A 14474-nucleotide genomic window follows, 5' to 3' on the forward strand; every position below is an offset into this window, starting at 1 on the left:
TGTCTTTATCTTACTCTCTCAGCATCCCACCTCTTTTCATTTCTTGTCTTTTCAACTCCTTTTTATTTATTTGAATCCATTTACTTCACCTTCATCCATCTCTTCTCTTCTCACTGCTGTTAAGAAGTTCTCTTTACAATTATGCACTTTTAGGTTCATTCCCTCTGCACAACATCTGAGCATATTGGGACAAACATACTTGAGAGTGAAATTTGTTAAATGCAAACTCAAAATGGAGACCCCACCCCCACAATTTCTTTATAATCGTAATCTATGCTGTTTGAAAGGCATTTGTATAAATTTTCATTAAAAGACACCCATCTTCCTGAAAGTCATGAAGGAAAAAAAAATCAGATTGTGTGAATTTTCTGACTCCTCTCTCCACCCCCTCGCAAAAATTCTTTCCCAAAATCCCTATAAACTCTGAAGCCACAACAGTGGTATTTGTAGAAAGTTTTGTTAAAAAGTATCCATCTTTCTGGATGTTACGAGGCAACAAAGTCCGGGACATATTCATCTGTAGTAATGCCCTTTTATTTATTCGATTTTTCATCTCATGTTTATTTCATTCATTGTTTGCAATGTTCTCTCTCTCTCACATACACTGCAAAGCTTACAGATGGGCTGCTGAAATGAAATCTCTATGTTGCTTTTAGGGGAAGGTACAACTTGACAGACTGCTTCTCCCTCTGTTGTTGGACTACCACGATGTTGTTTAAAAAAGAGAGATAAAATAATGTGTTAAAATAATGAAAGCAATATTTACTAAGCAAATGAGCACTATTATACTAAGAAACAATTAGACATAAAATATAAGACTTATTAGAAATGGGAATCAAATGTGAAAATATTATCAAGGGGCTAGCAGAAAACCACCTGGAGGGCAGTCTTTCTACTAGTATATATATATATATATATATATATATATATATATATATATAACCCATGGCCAGGGGTGTAACCAGCCCACTTATGCGTACCTTTCCTTCGTTGGACACTAAACTCTGCTTGCGGAGACCTGTTGAGGCAAGTGAAATCGAAATCAAATTTGATGACTGGCACCCGTGCCAGAGGAGCGCTGAGAGCACCATCTGAGCATGATCATTGCCAGAACAGCTGCCTGGCTTCCGTGCCAGTGACATGTAAAAAGCACTATTCAAGCATGATCGTTACCAACATTGTCTTACTGGCACTTGTGCTGGTGGTACATGAAAAATATTCAAGTGAGGTCGTTGCCAGTTCCGCTGGACTGGCTCCTGTGCAGGTAGCATATAAAAAACGCCATTTAAGTGTGGCCGTTGCTAGTACCGCCTGACTGGCCCTCGTGCCAGTGGCACGTAAAAGCACCCACTACACTCTCGGAGTGGTTGGCATTAGGAAGGGGATCCAGCTGTAGAAACTCTTCCAGATCAGATTGGAGCCTGGTGTAGCCATCTGGTTCGCCGGTCCTCAGTCAAATCATCCAACCCATGCTAGCATGGAAGGCGGACGTTAAACAATGATGATATATATATATATAAATAAATGATAGATTTCTTTCAGTTTCCATCTGCCAAATGTACTCACCATATTTTGGTCAGCCTGGGGCTCGTAGTTGAAGACACTGGCCCAAGGTGTTGTGCTGTGGCATTGAACCTGAAACCTCTTTGATTATTTACCTTCTTTTATTTGAAAAAGGGATTTACCTTGAAATATTATTAAGATTATTAAACAACCAATGTAAGCTAATACAATATCTTTGTTTTCATTCACTGGTCTTACTGTACTTATTTTGATTAAATCTTCACTTACTCAAAGGTTTTACATACTCTTATCTCATTTGTACAAAATAAAGCAATACTTCAAGCAAATTTCAATACTCTTTTATATATTAATATATTTTGAAAAAATTTGTCTTTTCAGTGCCATCTCCAAGACTAAAACAGCAGTTGGATATAAAACCAGAGAACAACAATGACAATTTCCGGACGTCACCAAGTGAGGAATTATGTGATTTTCAATTGCCATCATTAGAAGACTCAGTTTCAAGCAAATCCAGTGGGAAACGTCCAACAATTATTAGACCTGTTGAAAAATCAGATCCAGTGTGCTCCAGTGAAGAACCAATTAGATTGTCTTCTGGTAAACGAGAAAGTTTACCTAGACCTTCACGTCCTCCTCTTCCTGCAAACAGAAATTCTCTGAGGAATTCTTCTTTAGGGAAACCTTTACCCAGACCACCACCACCACCTATACCGAAAGCAGAACCTGTTTCTACAAACGAATCCAGTTTTCCAGCACCTTTGCGTGGCAGTAGTGATCTATCAGCCAAACCACAGCCAGGGATGAAGAAACCGTCAAAGTTTTCTGAATCTGCAGAATCTCTGGGTACAAAGAGAAATGAAAGCCCTACAAAAGAGCCAGAGACAAAAGTAGATAGTGCAAGTCGTTTCAAAAACTTCCTTTTTTCCAGAAAAAGCTCAACACCCTCACCTCCGACAAGTGATAAAAAACCTGTAGCTGTGAAGAACCGAAAAGCTGCTGAGATGCTCCAAACAACCAAAGATTACACTAAACGCATCTCTGAGACTTTGGGATTAACAGGTAGAGCTAAGCCTATTACATTGTGTTATTGTACTCTATAATGTATCATATATACCATGTCATACTAATTTATTCCATGTCATCCTTTGTCACAGCACAGCTAACATCAATTCAACAAGGGAACATAGCAAGATGAACATTAGATTTGCTCGACTTGCTAAGAAATAGCTGTCAAATATCCTTCAAAATTCACCTCACCATATAAGTATACTCAATCAGGGTAACCTGCAGACAACATCATCACATCAGTACACCACAATATATCACATCATACTACATTCAAATAATGCTGCATTATTGCACTTTAGAGTACATCAATCATCATCATTAAAATATCCATTTTCCCATGCCTGCATGGGTTGGACTAGTTTTCTCTCCACAGTAGTAGCCTTTCGTTATATCCTTTGTGATATGTTTAGCCTCTTCTTCTACAAGTTCCTCCTATTTGGATTACTTGGCACTTCTTTCCCCAACTGTTATCCTCCATGCAGTGGAGTAACACAGCTTTTGGCTGTCCATTTTCTTAAATGTGACATACCTTCAATTACAGAAAACACATACACATAAAGTAACTGCTCCATGCTGTGCAACACCTCACATTTCACTACATCTGCACAATCTATCCATATCAATGGACTCTCCTCTTTTGCACACTTCACCTGATTCTTCCTATATCCAGTTAACTTCCAGTTTGTGCTCCATCTTTCATATGCACTAACATTACATAAGCTGTTACAACATTTTCACCTCATTTCTTTTCAGTGTTTGAACATCCTCCACATTTAATGCCCATGTTTTGACACCTTACAAAATCGTGCTTCATACATAAGCCTCTTACAATCTTCTCTTCTAATTACAATTAACTTGTAGTGAAGCTTCTCTCTCTCTATTATATATACACGAATGTGGACGTAGCGGATAAGAGCTAGCTTTTGGTTGCATCTTTGGACCCTGTTGTGTCCACCACCTCTGATTGGTTGGTATTGGCGTATTTTTGTCTCTTGTTCTATCTCGCGCCAGGGTGCAACCCAACCAATCGACGCCTTTAGATAAGGTCACGTTTGACAGTTTTTCTGAACCCCAGTTGAGCCGATAGTTTCTTATAAATAGCTAGCTTTACTGCACATGTTTGTCCGTTGGCTTTAGACCTTCTGAGGTCTAGCCACTGACCACAGAACACCAGCCAGTTCCAGCGACGACATGACTCCGCTTCACTGGAGATCCAACACTTCGTTCAACTAACTGTTTCTGAAAATTATGATCATCCAAAATCGGCTGGGGGCACGAATCTGTGGTTATCCCTTATTTTGTACTCTTTCTTTTTTTTTTTTTTTTTAGCTGAGAAACCTTCAGCAGTTTGGTACACTGAAGAACTGCCTGAATCAGAACAGCAAGTCAAACCACCCCAGAAGCCACCACATAAGCCACCCCAGAAGCCACCACATAAGCCCCCCCATAAATCTCAGTTAGGGCCAACAACTTGGTATGTGGAGCCGGAAGAATCAACAAGATCTCAAAAGAAAAAGAAAGTTCCTGAAAGACCACCATGCAGTCCATTGGAATTGACAAAGACAGAGCAACAGTCATTACAAACAACTGATGAGAGAGATGATAGCTCCCAACAGAAATCAGATGGAAACTCTTCAATAAACAGTGGTAATGCCTTTGAAAAATATCACAACTCTTTTAAGACGTCAATTGAAAACCTTTCTAAATCCTGTGAAGGTTCTCAGACATCTCTCTTAGATCTTGACGATAAAGTTCCAGTAGAAGATAACAAAATATTGCATCCAAAGTCAGATATTCGGAAGAGGCGTCCACCTGAGCCACCAAGACCAAAACCCCAAGTGTCTACAACAAAACTACTACCAAATTCAGATTTATCTAAACAACCTTTGCAAAAACATACCTGCTCAGCAGTGGCACCTCCTCCAAAACCCAAAGTTCCTCCTCAGAAACAAGAAATAATACTAAGCACACCACCATCACCTGTTCCAAAAACATCAGAAATAGACTCAGAGAACATAAATGTAGCGTTAAAAGAAACTGGAGATTTGGAAGAGACAAACGTTAAAAGTGAATCATCTGATTCGATCAACCATGCTCCGGATTCATTGATATCTCCTCCAAAGTCCCCTAAACCTGTGGACAACACCTCCAATATTTGTGATAATATAAAAACGACAGAAATGCAACCAAATCAAAGTGAAACTGCAGATGTTATAAACACATCTCAGGAAAATCTTGTTTGTTCTGATGAGAATGAAAACTTAACAAATGTTGTTCAAAATGAGACTTTTAGTGAAATGGCTAACAACAATTTCTCTTCTCCAAAATCTAATTTGATGCAGGAAACAATTGAGTTGGTTGATGAAAATGCTAATGAAAGTATGGCTAACTCTACTACCTCAGGTGACTTGACTGAAGCAGAACTGAAAATTGAAAACTCCATTGCTAAACAATCTTTGCCTTACAACAAAATGTCCAATAGCCTTAATACTCGCTGTGTCAATCTCATAAAGGACTTGAAGAGTAGTTTTGAGAAATCTTCATTGGAGGGTTCAACTCAAGACATGGAGGAAAGCTCGATGACAGCAACAGCAGATAATCCAACTCTAGAAGTGGAGAGTTCAGTACAAGAAATGCTTGAACATAGAAATAATGTTGTGCAGAATTCGCTTGAGGTTGAGAAAAGCTCTTCAGTTATTGCAGAGGGTTTGCATGAAAGAGCTGTGGAGAGTTTGTTTGATGTAAAACCAAATCTGACTCAAGCAGTGGAGAGTTCCTCTGAAGTCGTTCAGGATACAAATAAAATTAATTCAGGGAAAGGTAAGGAAGAATATTGTGAGAATTTCTGCTAATTCTGAAGGCTTTGTTTCATATTGTTTGTAATGATTTATCTAAGAGTTTTGGTATATCCAATTAGGTAAGTGTATATGTGAATATGTGTATGAAAAGGGATAGATATTATTAATCCATTGAATTAACATTTGATATAATAAATACTAATATAATTATTTTTATATTATGTTACCCAAGCAGTGAAGCACTAAATTCTAGACAGTATAAAGCTACCTGCCCAACTGTGCTATCTCTTTTTAACATCCTTAATCATTGAAAAATATTTATGATTTTGAGAAGTCATTCTCTCCCTTGATAGATCCAGAAATTAAGACCAAATTGAAGCCCAAACCACAGAGGCCACCTTCTTTACCTTCATCACTCTGCTGCACATCAGTAAAAGCCAGGTAAGAAAGCTGTCAGCAAATTGTTTGGTAAGTTAAGTAAACTAGAATGGATTGTATTATCATTAAAAGCTTTTTGCTTTTGTCTAAAATACATGAAAAGTAGTTGCTGCTACTTTACCCAATTCTAGTTAATATTATCCTGACTATTCATCATCATCATCATCATGGTTTAACGTGTCCGCTTTCCATGCTGGCATGGATTGGACGATTTGACTGAGGACTGGCAAACCAGATGGCTGCACCAGGCTCCAATCTGATTTGGCAGAGTTTCTACAGCTGGATGCCTTTCCTAATGCCAACCACTCCAAGAGTGTAGTGGGTGCTTTTACATGCCACTGGCACGAGGGTCAGTCAGGTGGTACAGGTAACAGCCACGCTCAAATGGTGTTTTTACGTGCCACCTGCACAGGAGTCAGTCCAGCGGCACTGGCAACGGCCTCGCTCGAATGTTTTGTTCACATGCCACCAGTACAAGTGCCAGTAAGGCGATGGTGGTAACGATCACACTCAAATGATGCATTTTACGTGCCACCGGCTCGGAAGGCAGACCATTGCTCTGGCAGTGATCCCACTCGGTGCTGTTAGTGCTGCACTGGCACGAGTGCCAGTCATCAAATTTGGTTCAGTTACGATTTCACTTGCTCCAACAGGTCTTTGCAAGCAGAGTTTAATGTCCAATGAAGAAAGGTTGGCATGGGTGCCAGTCGTCGAACTTGGATAAAATTTGTACAAGCAAGATCCTTTTAAATAGTCTACTTTCTGGGTTTTTTCTCTCAGTTTCACTTCATTTGCATCACTAATGACACTCAAAGATGCATAAATGTCATCTAATAAAGTTTTATCCATTCATTTTTCTCCTACTAGATGTGAGTAGCCATACACATCCTTCTACAGGAACCTACTCTGTTCTACCCACCTCTCATAGTAATTCCTCGGTCCCTTAGCATGAAACTGACCCCCAGGATTTGTAGTTTTGCAAACTGCATTGCAATCTCAATAGTGCAGGTGGCACAAACAAAATACTCAGTCCACATTGTAAAGTGGTTGGCATTATGAAAGGCATCCAACCATAAAAAAGAAAACCATGCCAAAGTAAACATTGGAGTTTGATGCAGTCCTTGGATATCATCAAATCATGTCAAATTGTTCAACCCATGCCTGCATGGAATATAGATGTTAGATAATGATAATGATGATTATCAATGAATCTGAAATATTGTGCTTGCTTATGTTGCCTATAATTATAATATCCAGAAACATGACCGAATAGTAAGGTTTGTACAAGCAACATTCATGATCTTTAAGGCTCAACAATAGCAAAGTGGTCAGGAGACAATCCTACACTGGTGAAGTTATGAAATTTTGTTTAGCTTATCATCAGGATTTCAAATGACACTAAAGGTTTTGATTGGCTTTTCAGTCAGTAGTCACAATCAAATAAATACCTATGACATACTGTGCAAAAACTGGTTACATCATGTTCATTTAGTTGTCACTCTGTCTTTGATAACCAGCTCTACTAATTAACAAAATAAGCTGACTATTTCTTGCAGCATTCCTTTCTTTTGGATGAAATGCTATGAGAAGATGTAGTGTTACATTTTAAGTAGTATTGATACAATATAACAAATCTTTTTTGCTTGTGGTACAGGACTTAAATTCTCTTTCGGATAAAATTTATATGGTATAGAAGCACTATCGTATTTTGTTGTCAATAAGCATGTGCCGTAGTCTACACACAAAGCTGTTGCTGTTGGCATTATCGTTTCACCTGTCAATAAATCACCTTGATTAATATCTACCTTTGAGGCCACATGAAGTGATTCCTTACATGGAAACAAGTGAGGGTTAGCAACAAGAAAGGCATCCAACTGTAAAATAAGGTCTCAATGAATCTCTAACCTATGCTAGCATGGAAAAACAAACAAACCAAGGCTTTCACTGATGTCTTACTCTCTATTTTATTTTTCAGTATTAACACATTTAGTGTCACATGTTTGTGTTCTACTGCAGCATAGCCATATCAGATTATAATGGTACAGGGTTTGATATCTTACTTTCATGCAGCCACAACAATAATCAATGAATGTTGTTTTATTTTTGTTTGTTTATTTGTTGTTAACCTTCATTCCAGTGTGAAGCAAGACACTCAACTTCCAAATGTTGCTACAGGAGAAATTTCTGCACAGACAGATAAAACGTCAGTTGTAGGTGTGTTAGCCATTTCATCTTTACCTTCTTCTTTGTATCATAATTATTGTATACCATAGCCAAGGTATCAGATTAGTTATCGTAAATCTCACAGCTCATAAATTCTTAAAATAAATGTATGTGCTTTTTATAGAAAACAAAAACATGAGAAATAAAGCTGTCCTGTTTAATGTAACAGTATTATTTATCTCTGCATATGCCCACATGTTGGATTTGCAGTTATTCAGTAGAACCCATTTCTATGAGTCCCTTCTGCAGACTGCCTTGATGACAGTAAACAATGATTTTCTCATTGAGACAGGGGACTTCAATGGCCATGTTGGAAAATACTCTAATAGTTTCCATGGCATGCATGAAGCTATAACTTTGGCTCCAGAAATGAGGAGGGAACAAGGCTGCTGGAGTTCTGTGATACAAATGACTTAATGGTTTTCAACACCAACTTCAGGAAATCTGTCAGCCATCTGATCACTTATCAATGTGGTGGGGATACTAGCCAGATAAACTATATTCTCATTAGACACAGAGACAGGCATATGCTCATGAATGCAGAGCTGTTCCCAGGTGAAGAATGTACAACTTACCATGGTTGGTGTTTAGTGAGTTTGGACTTAAGGCTAGAAGGGTCCTGAGACACAAACCGATATGGAAAAGGATGCTTTGGATGCATAAGGATCCCTGAAATGGGCAGAGATTTAGGGGTCTTAATGAAACCTTTCATGAAAAGGAAGTAGAGATAGCGATGTACAACATAGAGGACAATTGGAAGTTCTTACAGGACAATCTACTGAGGGTAACAAACCGAACCTGTGGTTGGAGTAAAGCTTCAACCGAAGGTGACATGGTGGTGGAACAGTGAGGTAGACCGGGCTCTAAAAGAAAAGAGACAAGCTTGGAAAGACTGGAAGAGTTGGGACAGCAAAGAACCATAATCACATAGCTAGGTATCAGAAGCTAGATATCAGGTATATCTAGCTAGGGCAGAAGCAGAAAGGCAGAGGTTTACTAATTTCTTACAGTGTGAATATTGGAAACTTGTGGTGCTTCAGATTGGCAGACAGTGTGTTAGAGAAAATCAAAATGTGAGGAGAAGTGTGTACAGATAGATAATGGTAATGGTTGCTCTTAGTGATCCTGAAAAGAACGAGGCATGGAAGAGCTATGAAAGACAATCAAATGTGAGGAATGGGTGGGAAAAAGAGAGTCTTCTTCACGTGAATCCATCAGAAGAACTAGCTATTCTAGTTGGGAGCAGCATGATAGATAAGGTGATTAAAGATATGAAGACAGAGAAGAGCCTAAGTCCACCAGGAGTCACTGCCAATATGCTTAAGATGTCTGGCAGAGTTGGATACAATCTACTCACCCATATAGTTAATTAGATTATTCAAGAAGGCATAATCCCTAGTGACTGGTGCAGCAGCAACATAGTCAGCTGCTGCAAGTAATTATAAAGGCCTCAAATTACTGGATCACGTGATGAGAGTTGCAGGGAGAGAGTTATAGCCCAATTAATTAGGGACAGAATTAGACTTGATGAAATGCAGTTCAACTTTGTCCTAGAGAAAAGCACTATGGATGCTATTTTCATTGTTAGGCAAGAGATGTATTTAGCTAAGAACAAGGCATTGTACTTGGTATTTGTTGATCTAGAGAAAGCCTTCGACAGGGTACCTTGCTTTGTGATATGGTGGTATCTGAGGAAGCTAGAGATACAGGCCATGTACAGGGGTGCTGTTAGCAATGCAAGGGTTGGCCGTGGGTACTGTGGTGAATTTAGTGTACAAGTAAATGTCCTCAGCTCCCTCTTAATTATCATCCTCCAGGCCATAACAGAGGAATTTAAGACTGGAAGCCCATAGGAACTACTATATACTGATGATCTTGCCCTCATAGCAGAATATGTAACATAATTAGAAAGAAATTTCGGGTGGGGAAACAAAACCTGGAATGAAAGGGTCTTAAAGGTCCTAGTGAGCAAGAAATCAGACAGCACCTGTCACTTTTCTAGTAAATGACCCTGCTCAATTTGTAGGAAGGGTGTCATCATCATCATCATCATCATTATCATCATCATCATCATCATCATCATCATCATTATCATCATCATCATCATCGTTTAACGTCCGCTTTCCATGCTAGCATGGGTTGGACGATTTGACTGAGGACTGGTGAAACCGGATGGCAACACCAGGCTCCAATCTAAATTTGGCAGAATTTCTACAGCTGGATGCCCTTCCTAACGCCAACCACTCCGAGAGTGTAGTGGGTGCTTTTACGTGTCACCCGCACGAAGGCCAGTCAGGCGGTACTGGCAACGGCCACGCTCAAAATGGTGTCTTTTATGTGCCACCCGCACAAGAGCCAGTCCAGGGGCACTGGCAACGATCTCGCTAGAAAATCCTACGAAGGCCAGTCAGGCGGTACTTGCAACGGTCACGCTCAAATTGGTGCATCTTATGTGCCACCCGCACAAGAGCCAGTCCAGGGGCACTGGCAACGATCTCACTTGGCTTGTCGGGTCTTCTCACGCACAGCACATTTCCAAAGGTCTTGGTCAGTAGTCATCGCCTCGGTGAGTCCCAATGTTTGAAGGTTTTGCCTCACCACCTCAGCCCAGGTCTTCCTGGGCCTACCTCTTCCACGGGTTCCCTCAACTGTTAGGGTGTAGCACTTTTTCACGCAGCTATCCTCATCCATTCTCACCACATGTTCATACCAGCGCAATCGTCTCTCTTGCACACTACAACTGATGCTTCTTATGTTCAGCTTTTCTCTCAAGATACTTACACTCTGATGGGTATGCACACTGACGGGTATGCACACTGACATTACACATCCAACGGAGCATACTGGCTTCATTCCTTGCGAGCTTACGCATGTCCTCAGCAGTTACAGCCCATGTTTCACTGCCATGTAGCATGGCTGTTCGTACACATGCGTCATACAGTCTGCCTTTTACTCTGAGTGAGAGTCCCTTTGTCACCAGCAGAGGTAAGAGCTCTCTAAACTTTACCCAGGCTATTCTTATTCTAGCAGCTACACTTTCAGCGCACCCACCTCCACTACTAACTTGGTCACCCAGATAGCAGAAGCTATCGACTACCTCTAGTTTTTCTCCCTGGAATGAGACAGAAGTTGTTTCCTGTTTGTTTACAGTGTTTATTTCACCTGAACATCTGTAGGTGGAAATTTTATTTGGTGTACCCAGTGCAAGCTATGGACACAAGAGGTGCAGTGGAATAGTAGGGAGGTTAACAGAAAATAGTGTTTGTATATAGAAGATGTATGGAAGCCATAAAGATCACAGGTACATGGGAAACTGATTTCCTTAAATGTCCGGTTGGCTCTCTGCAAGTTGTAGATAATTTTTGCTACCTAGGTGACCTAATTAGCAGTGGAGAAGCTTGTACAGAAAGTGTAATTGCTATAAGAATAGGATGGAGAAAGTTCAGAGAGCTTTTATCTCTGTTGGCAACCAAATATCTCTTTCTCTCTCTCTCTCTCTCTACTGCATGGTTAGTGGGACATCGGCCCTGAATGCAGAGGATGTGGAGGACATGCAAAGGTTAGAGAGTAACAAAGCTGGTATGCTCTGCTGGATGTGTGACAGAGCATTGGTATATTGAGAGAGAAGTTGGACACAAGCAGAATTAGATGCAGTATGCAAGAGAGGAGACCATGCTGGTTTGGTCATGTGATGTGGATGGATGAGGACAGTTGCATAAAGAAGTGGCAATTACTTAAAGCGGAGGGAAGTTGTGTAAGAGGGAGACCGAGGAAGACATAGGACAAAGTATTGAAGGCCAATCTCAAAATGCTGAACCTTATGAAGATGACAGAGGACAGATATATGTGGTGCATTACTGTACTTGAGAAGACCTGTCTATTACAACAAAATTGAGGTCCTTAGACCAAGGTGCCACGTAAAAAGCTCCCAGTACACTGTGGAATGGTTAGCATTAGGAAGGACATCCAGCCAAAGAAACCAAGCCAAAATGGACTCTGGAACTTGTTGTGGCTCCTGGCCTTAACAGTTCCTGTCAAGCTGTCCAACCCATGCCAGAATGGAAAACAGACATTAAATGCTGATGATGATCAGTATCGAAGCATTGAGGATTTTTATTTAAATAGCATCTTTTGATATTTCATTTTGATAACTACATTAAGAAATATGACAGTTGAACATCCTAATTTTTACTTTTGTCAGATGCCAAAAAGCAAATAACCTCACAATCATTTTAGAGGTTATCAATATATGGTAAAGATTTCACTGAGTTTGAGAATCTATGAGAATGTGAGCTTTAAGCAGCAAGATATTGATGATATAAAGCACAATATAATAACTTTAGACACTGTTTTCAGTTGACTGGGATTATAGGTTATTTATTTCTTTATAGCCCACAGGGGGCTAAACATAGAGGGGACAAACAAGGACAGACAAAGGGATTAAGTCGATAACATCGACCCCAGTGCGTAACTGGTACTTATTTAATTGACCCCAAAAGGATGAAAGGCAAAGTTAACCTTGGTGGAATTTGAACTCAGAACGTAACGGGATTACAGGTTATTAAAATAAAGAAGTAATGTATTAAGTAGACTTGGAAGCATGATATTAAGATATGCAAGTAACACTAGTCGTATGTGAGGCACAAATTTAATGTTTTAAATAAGACTTATTTGTTCTTTAACTAGAGGTAACATATTAGTTGTTGCAGAAAGTGTATATTAGCTAAATGAAGCATATTATAACTTTGTGTTTTTACATTGACTCCTTAGGCACAATGTTTATCAGATAAGTATGTGAGTAGCACAGGTTTTGTTGGGTTGCAGGGTTAGGGTTATTGTTAAGTTGGTTTAAAGGTGTTGGGAATATATTAGCTCGGTTATAAACAATTTTTGTTAGGACATTTCTGTCAATTCACTTTGAAAGAGGACTTAAGGTTAGCTAGTTAAGAAAAGTAGTGTGATAATCATATTAATGACATCTACTAAAATCCTATAGGTAAAGAGAACTCTAGCATTACTGACACTGCTAGGATGAAAGTAACAGAACCTTGTGCAGTTGCAGAATTTAATTTTGAAGCTCAAGAACTAGATGAATTATCTCTAAAGGTAAGTATGTCTTTATTAGTAATAATGATTTCTCATATTTCTCATTAGACGTAAATAATGATGATGATTTTTTCATTCTAATTTATTTAAAATTTTTATGAAACACAAGTTTTTAAGAATTATAAGGAGAAAATTGAAACATTTGTCATTCATACCTTTCTCAAAGCATAAGTAAAACCAACTTATATTGAAATCCTACTGTAGATGCAGTTTGATAAGTACTTACTATATTGATGATGAGGAAAGATAAAAATGTCCTTTTAATTTTTGGCAACTAGGGTAACATAAATTTAAGAATTAGGGTACAGTAGTAGACAAAATACACAAAACACCAACATAAATAACAAACTTCATAGTAATATATAATTTTTTGAAAATGATTATACAAAAATTATACATGTAATAATAAAAATATACTGATAAAAGAATTTGGGTGGGCAGTTGTACAAGATGGCGAAAGAAGGAAAATAATACTTGGTGACCCTGTCAGTGCCACTTAAAAGCATCCATTTCACACTGTAAAGTGGTTGGCATTTGGAAGGGCATCCAGCTGTAAAAACCTTGCCAAGACCTACCAAAAACTGAGCAAGCATAATGATCTTGAAATAGAAATTGACAAGATGTGAAACCTGAAGACTAGAACCATACCTGTTGTCATAGGCACCCTTGGGATGATCACAAATGGGGATGAATCTTCCCTATCTCAGATACCAGGAAATCCCAAAATGGAAGAAATTAAAAAAATAGTGCTTGAGGGAACTGCTCATATCCTAAGAAAAATATTGTCTACGTAATTCCAAAAACATTTTAATCTCAGAACATTATTGAAAGTACTTTTTACTCTCATCTTAAGATCACACTATCATCTTATCATCAGATTACTTTGAAAACAAACTTTTAGTTTCCTTATGTCTTGACAGACACTCTCTAGAACAATATTCTGTACAAAACCAAAACTATGGTACCTTAGTCATAATACCTACTTGAATTTCGTTCCCGCAACGAGGAGGGAACCAGACTGCTGGAGTTCTGTGATGCAACCAATCTTATGGTCTGCAATACCAACTTCAGGAAACCTGCCAGTCACCTAGTCACCTACCGCTCCGGCAGACACTCTAGCCAAATCGACTACATCCTCGCCAGAAATAGGGAAAGAGGGCGGCTTATAAATGCCAAAACCTACCCTGGCGAAGAATGTACCCCACAACATAGATTAGTAGTTAGCGACTTTGGGATTAAGGCAAAATGGGTGCCCAGAATTAGACAGGCTTGGAGAAGAAGGGTGTGGAAGCTTAAAGACCCTGCAAACGGACAGAG

General features: G+C 39.2%; 1 protein-coding gene across 1 annotated transcript in view; it reads left to right on the forward strand.

Moving 5' to 3' along the window:
- The window catches only part of LOC106880199 (uncharacterized), a 49024-nt gene that overhangs the window by 4115 nt on the left and 30435 nt on the right, over nt 1-14474 (forward strand). Inside the window, exons 3-7 of the mRNA XM_089362804.1 lie at nt 1903-2583; nt 3922-5412; nt 5744-5831; nt 7966-8042; nt 13048-13157. Of these exons, the coding sequence (XP_089218930.1) occupies nt 2325-2583; nt 3922-5412; nt 5744-5831; nt 7966-8042; nt 13048-13157 (2025 nt within the window). The 5' untranslated portion in view covers nt 1903-2324. The remainder of the gene's footprint in view (nt 1-1902; nt 2584-3921; nt 5413-5743; nt 5832-7965; nt 8043-13047; nt 13158-14474) is intronic.

Source organism: Octopus bimaculoides, chromosome 14 (assembly GCF_046866305.1).
Source record: "Octopus bimaculoides isolate indiv1 chromosome 14, ASM4686630v1, whole genome shotgun sequence".
Classification (NCBI taxonomy): domain Eukaryota; kingdom Metazoa; phylum Mollusca; class Cephalopoda; order Octopoda; family Octopodidae; genus Octopus; species Octopus bimaculoides.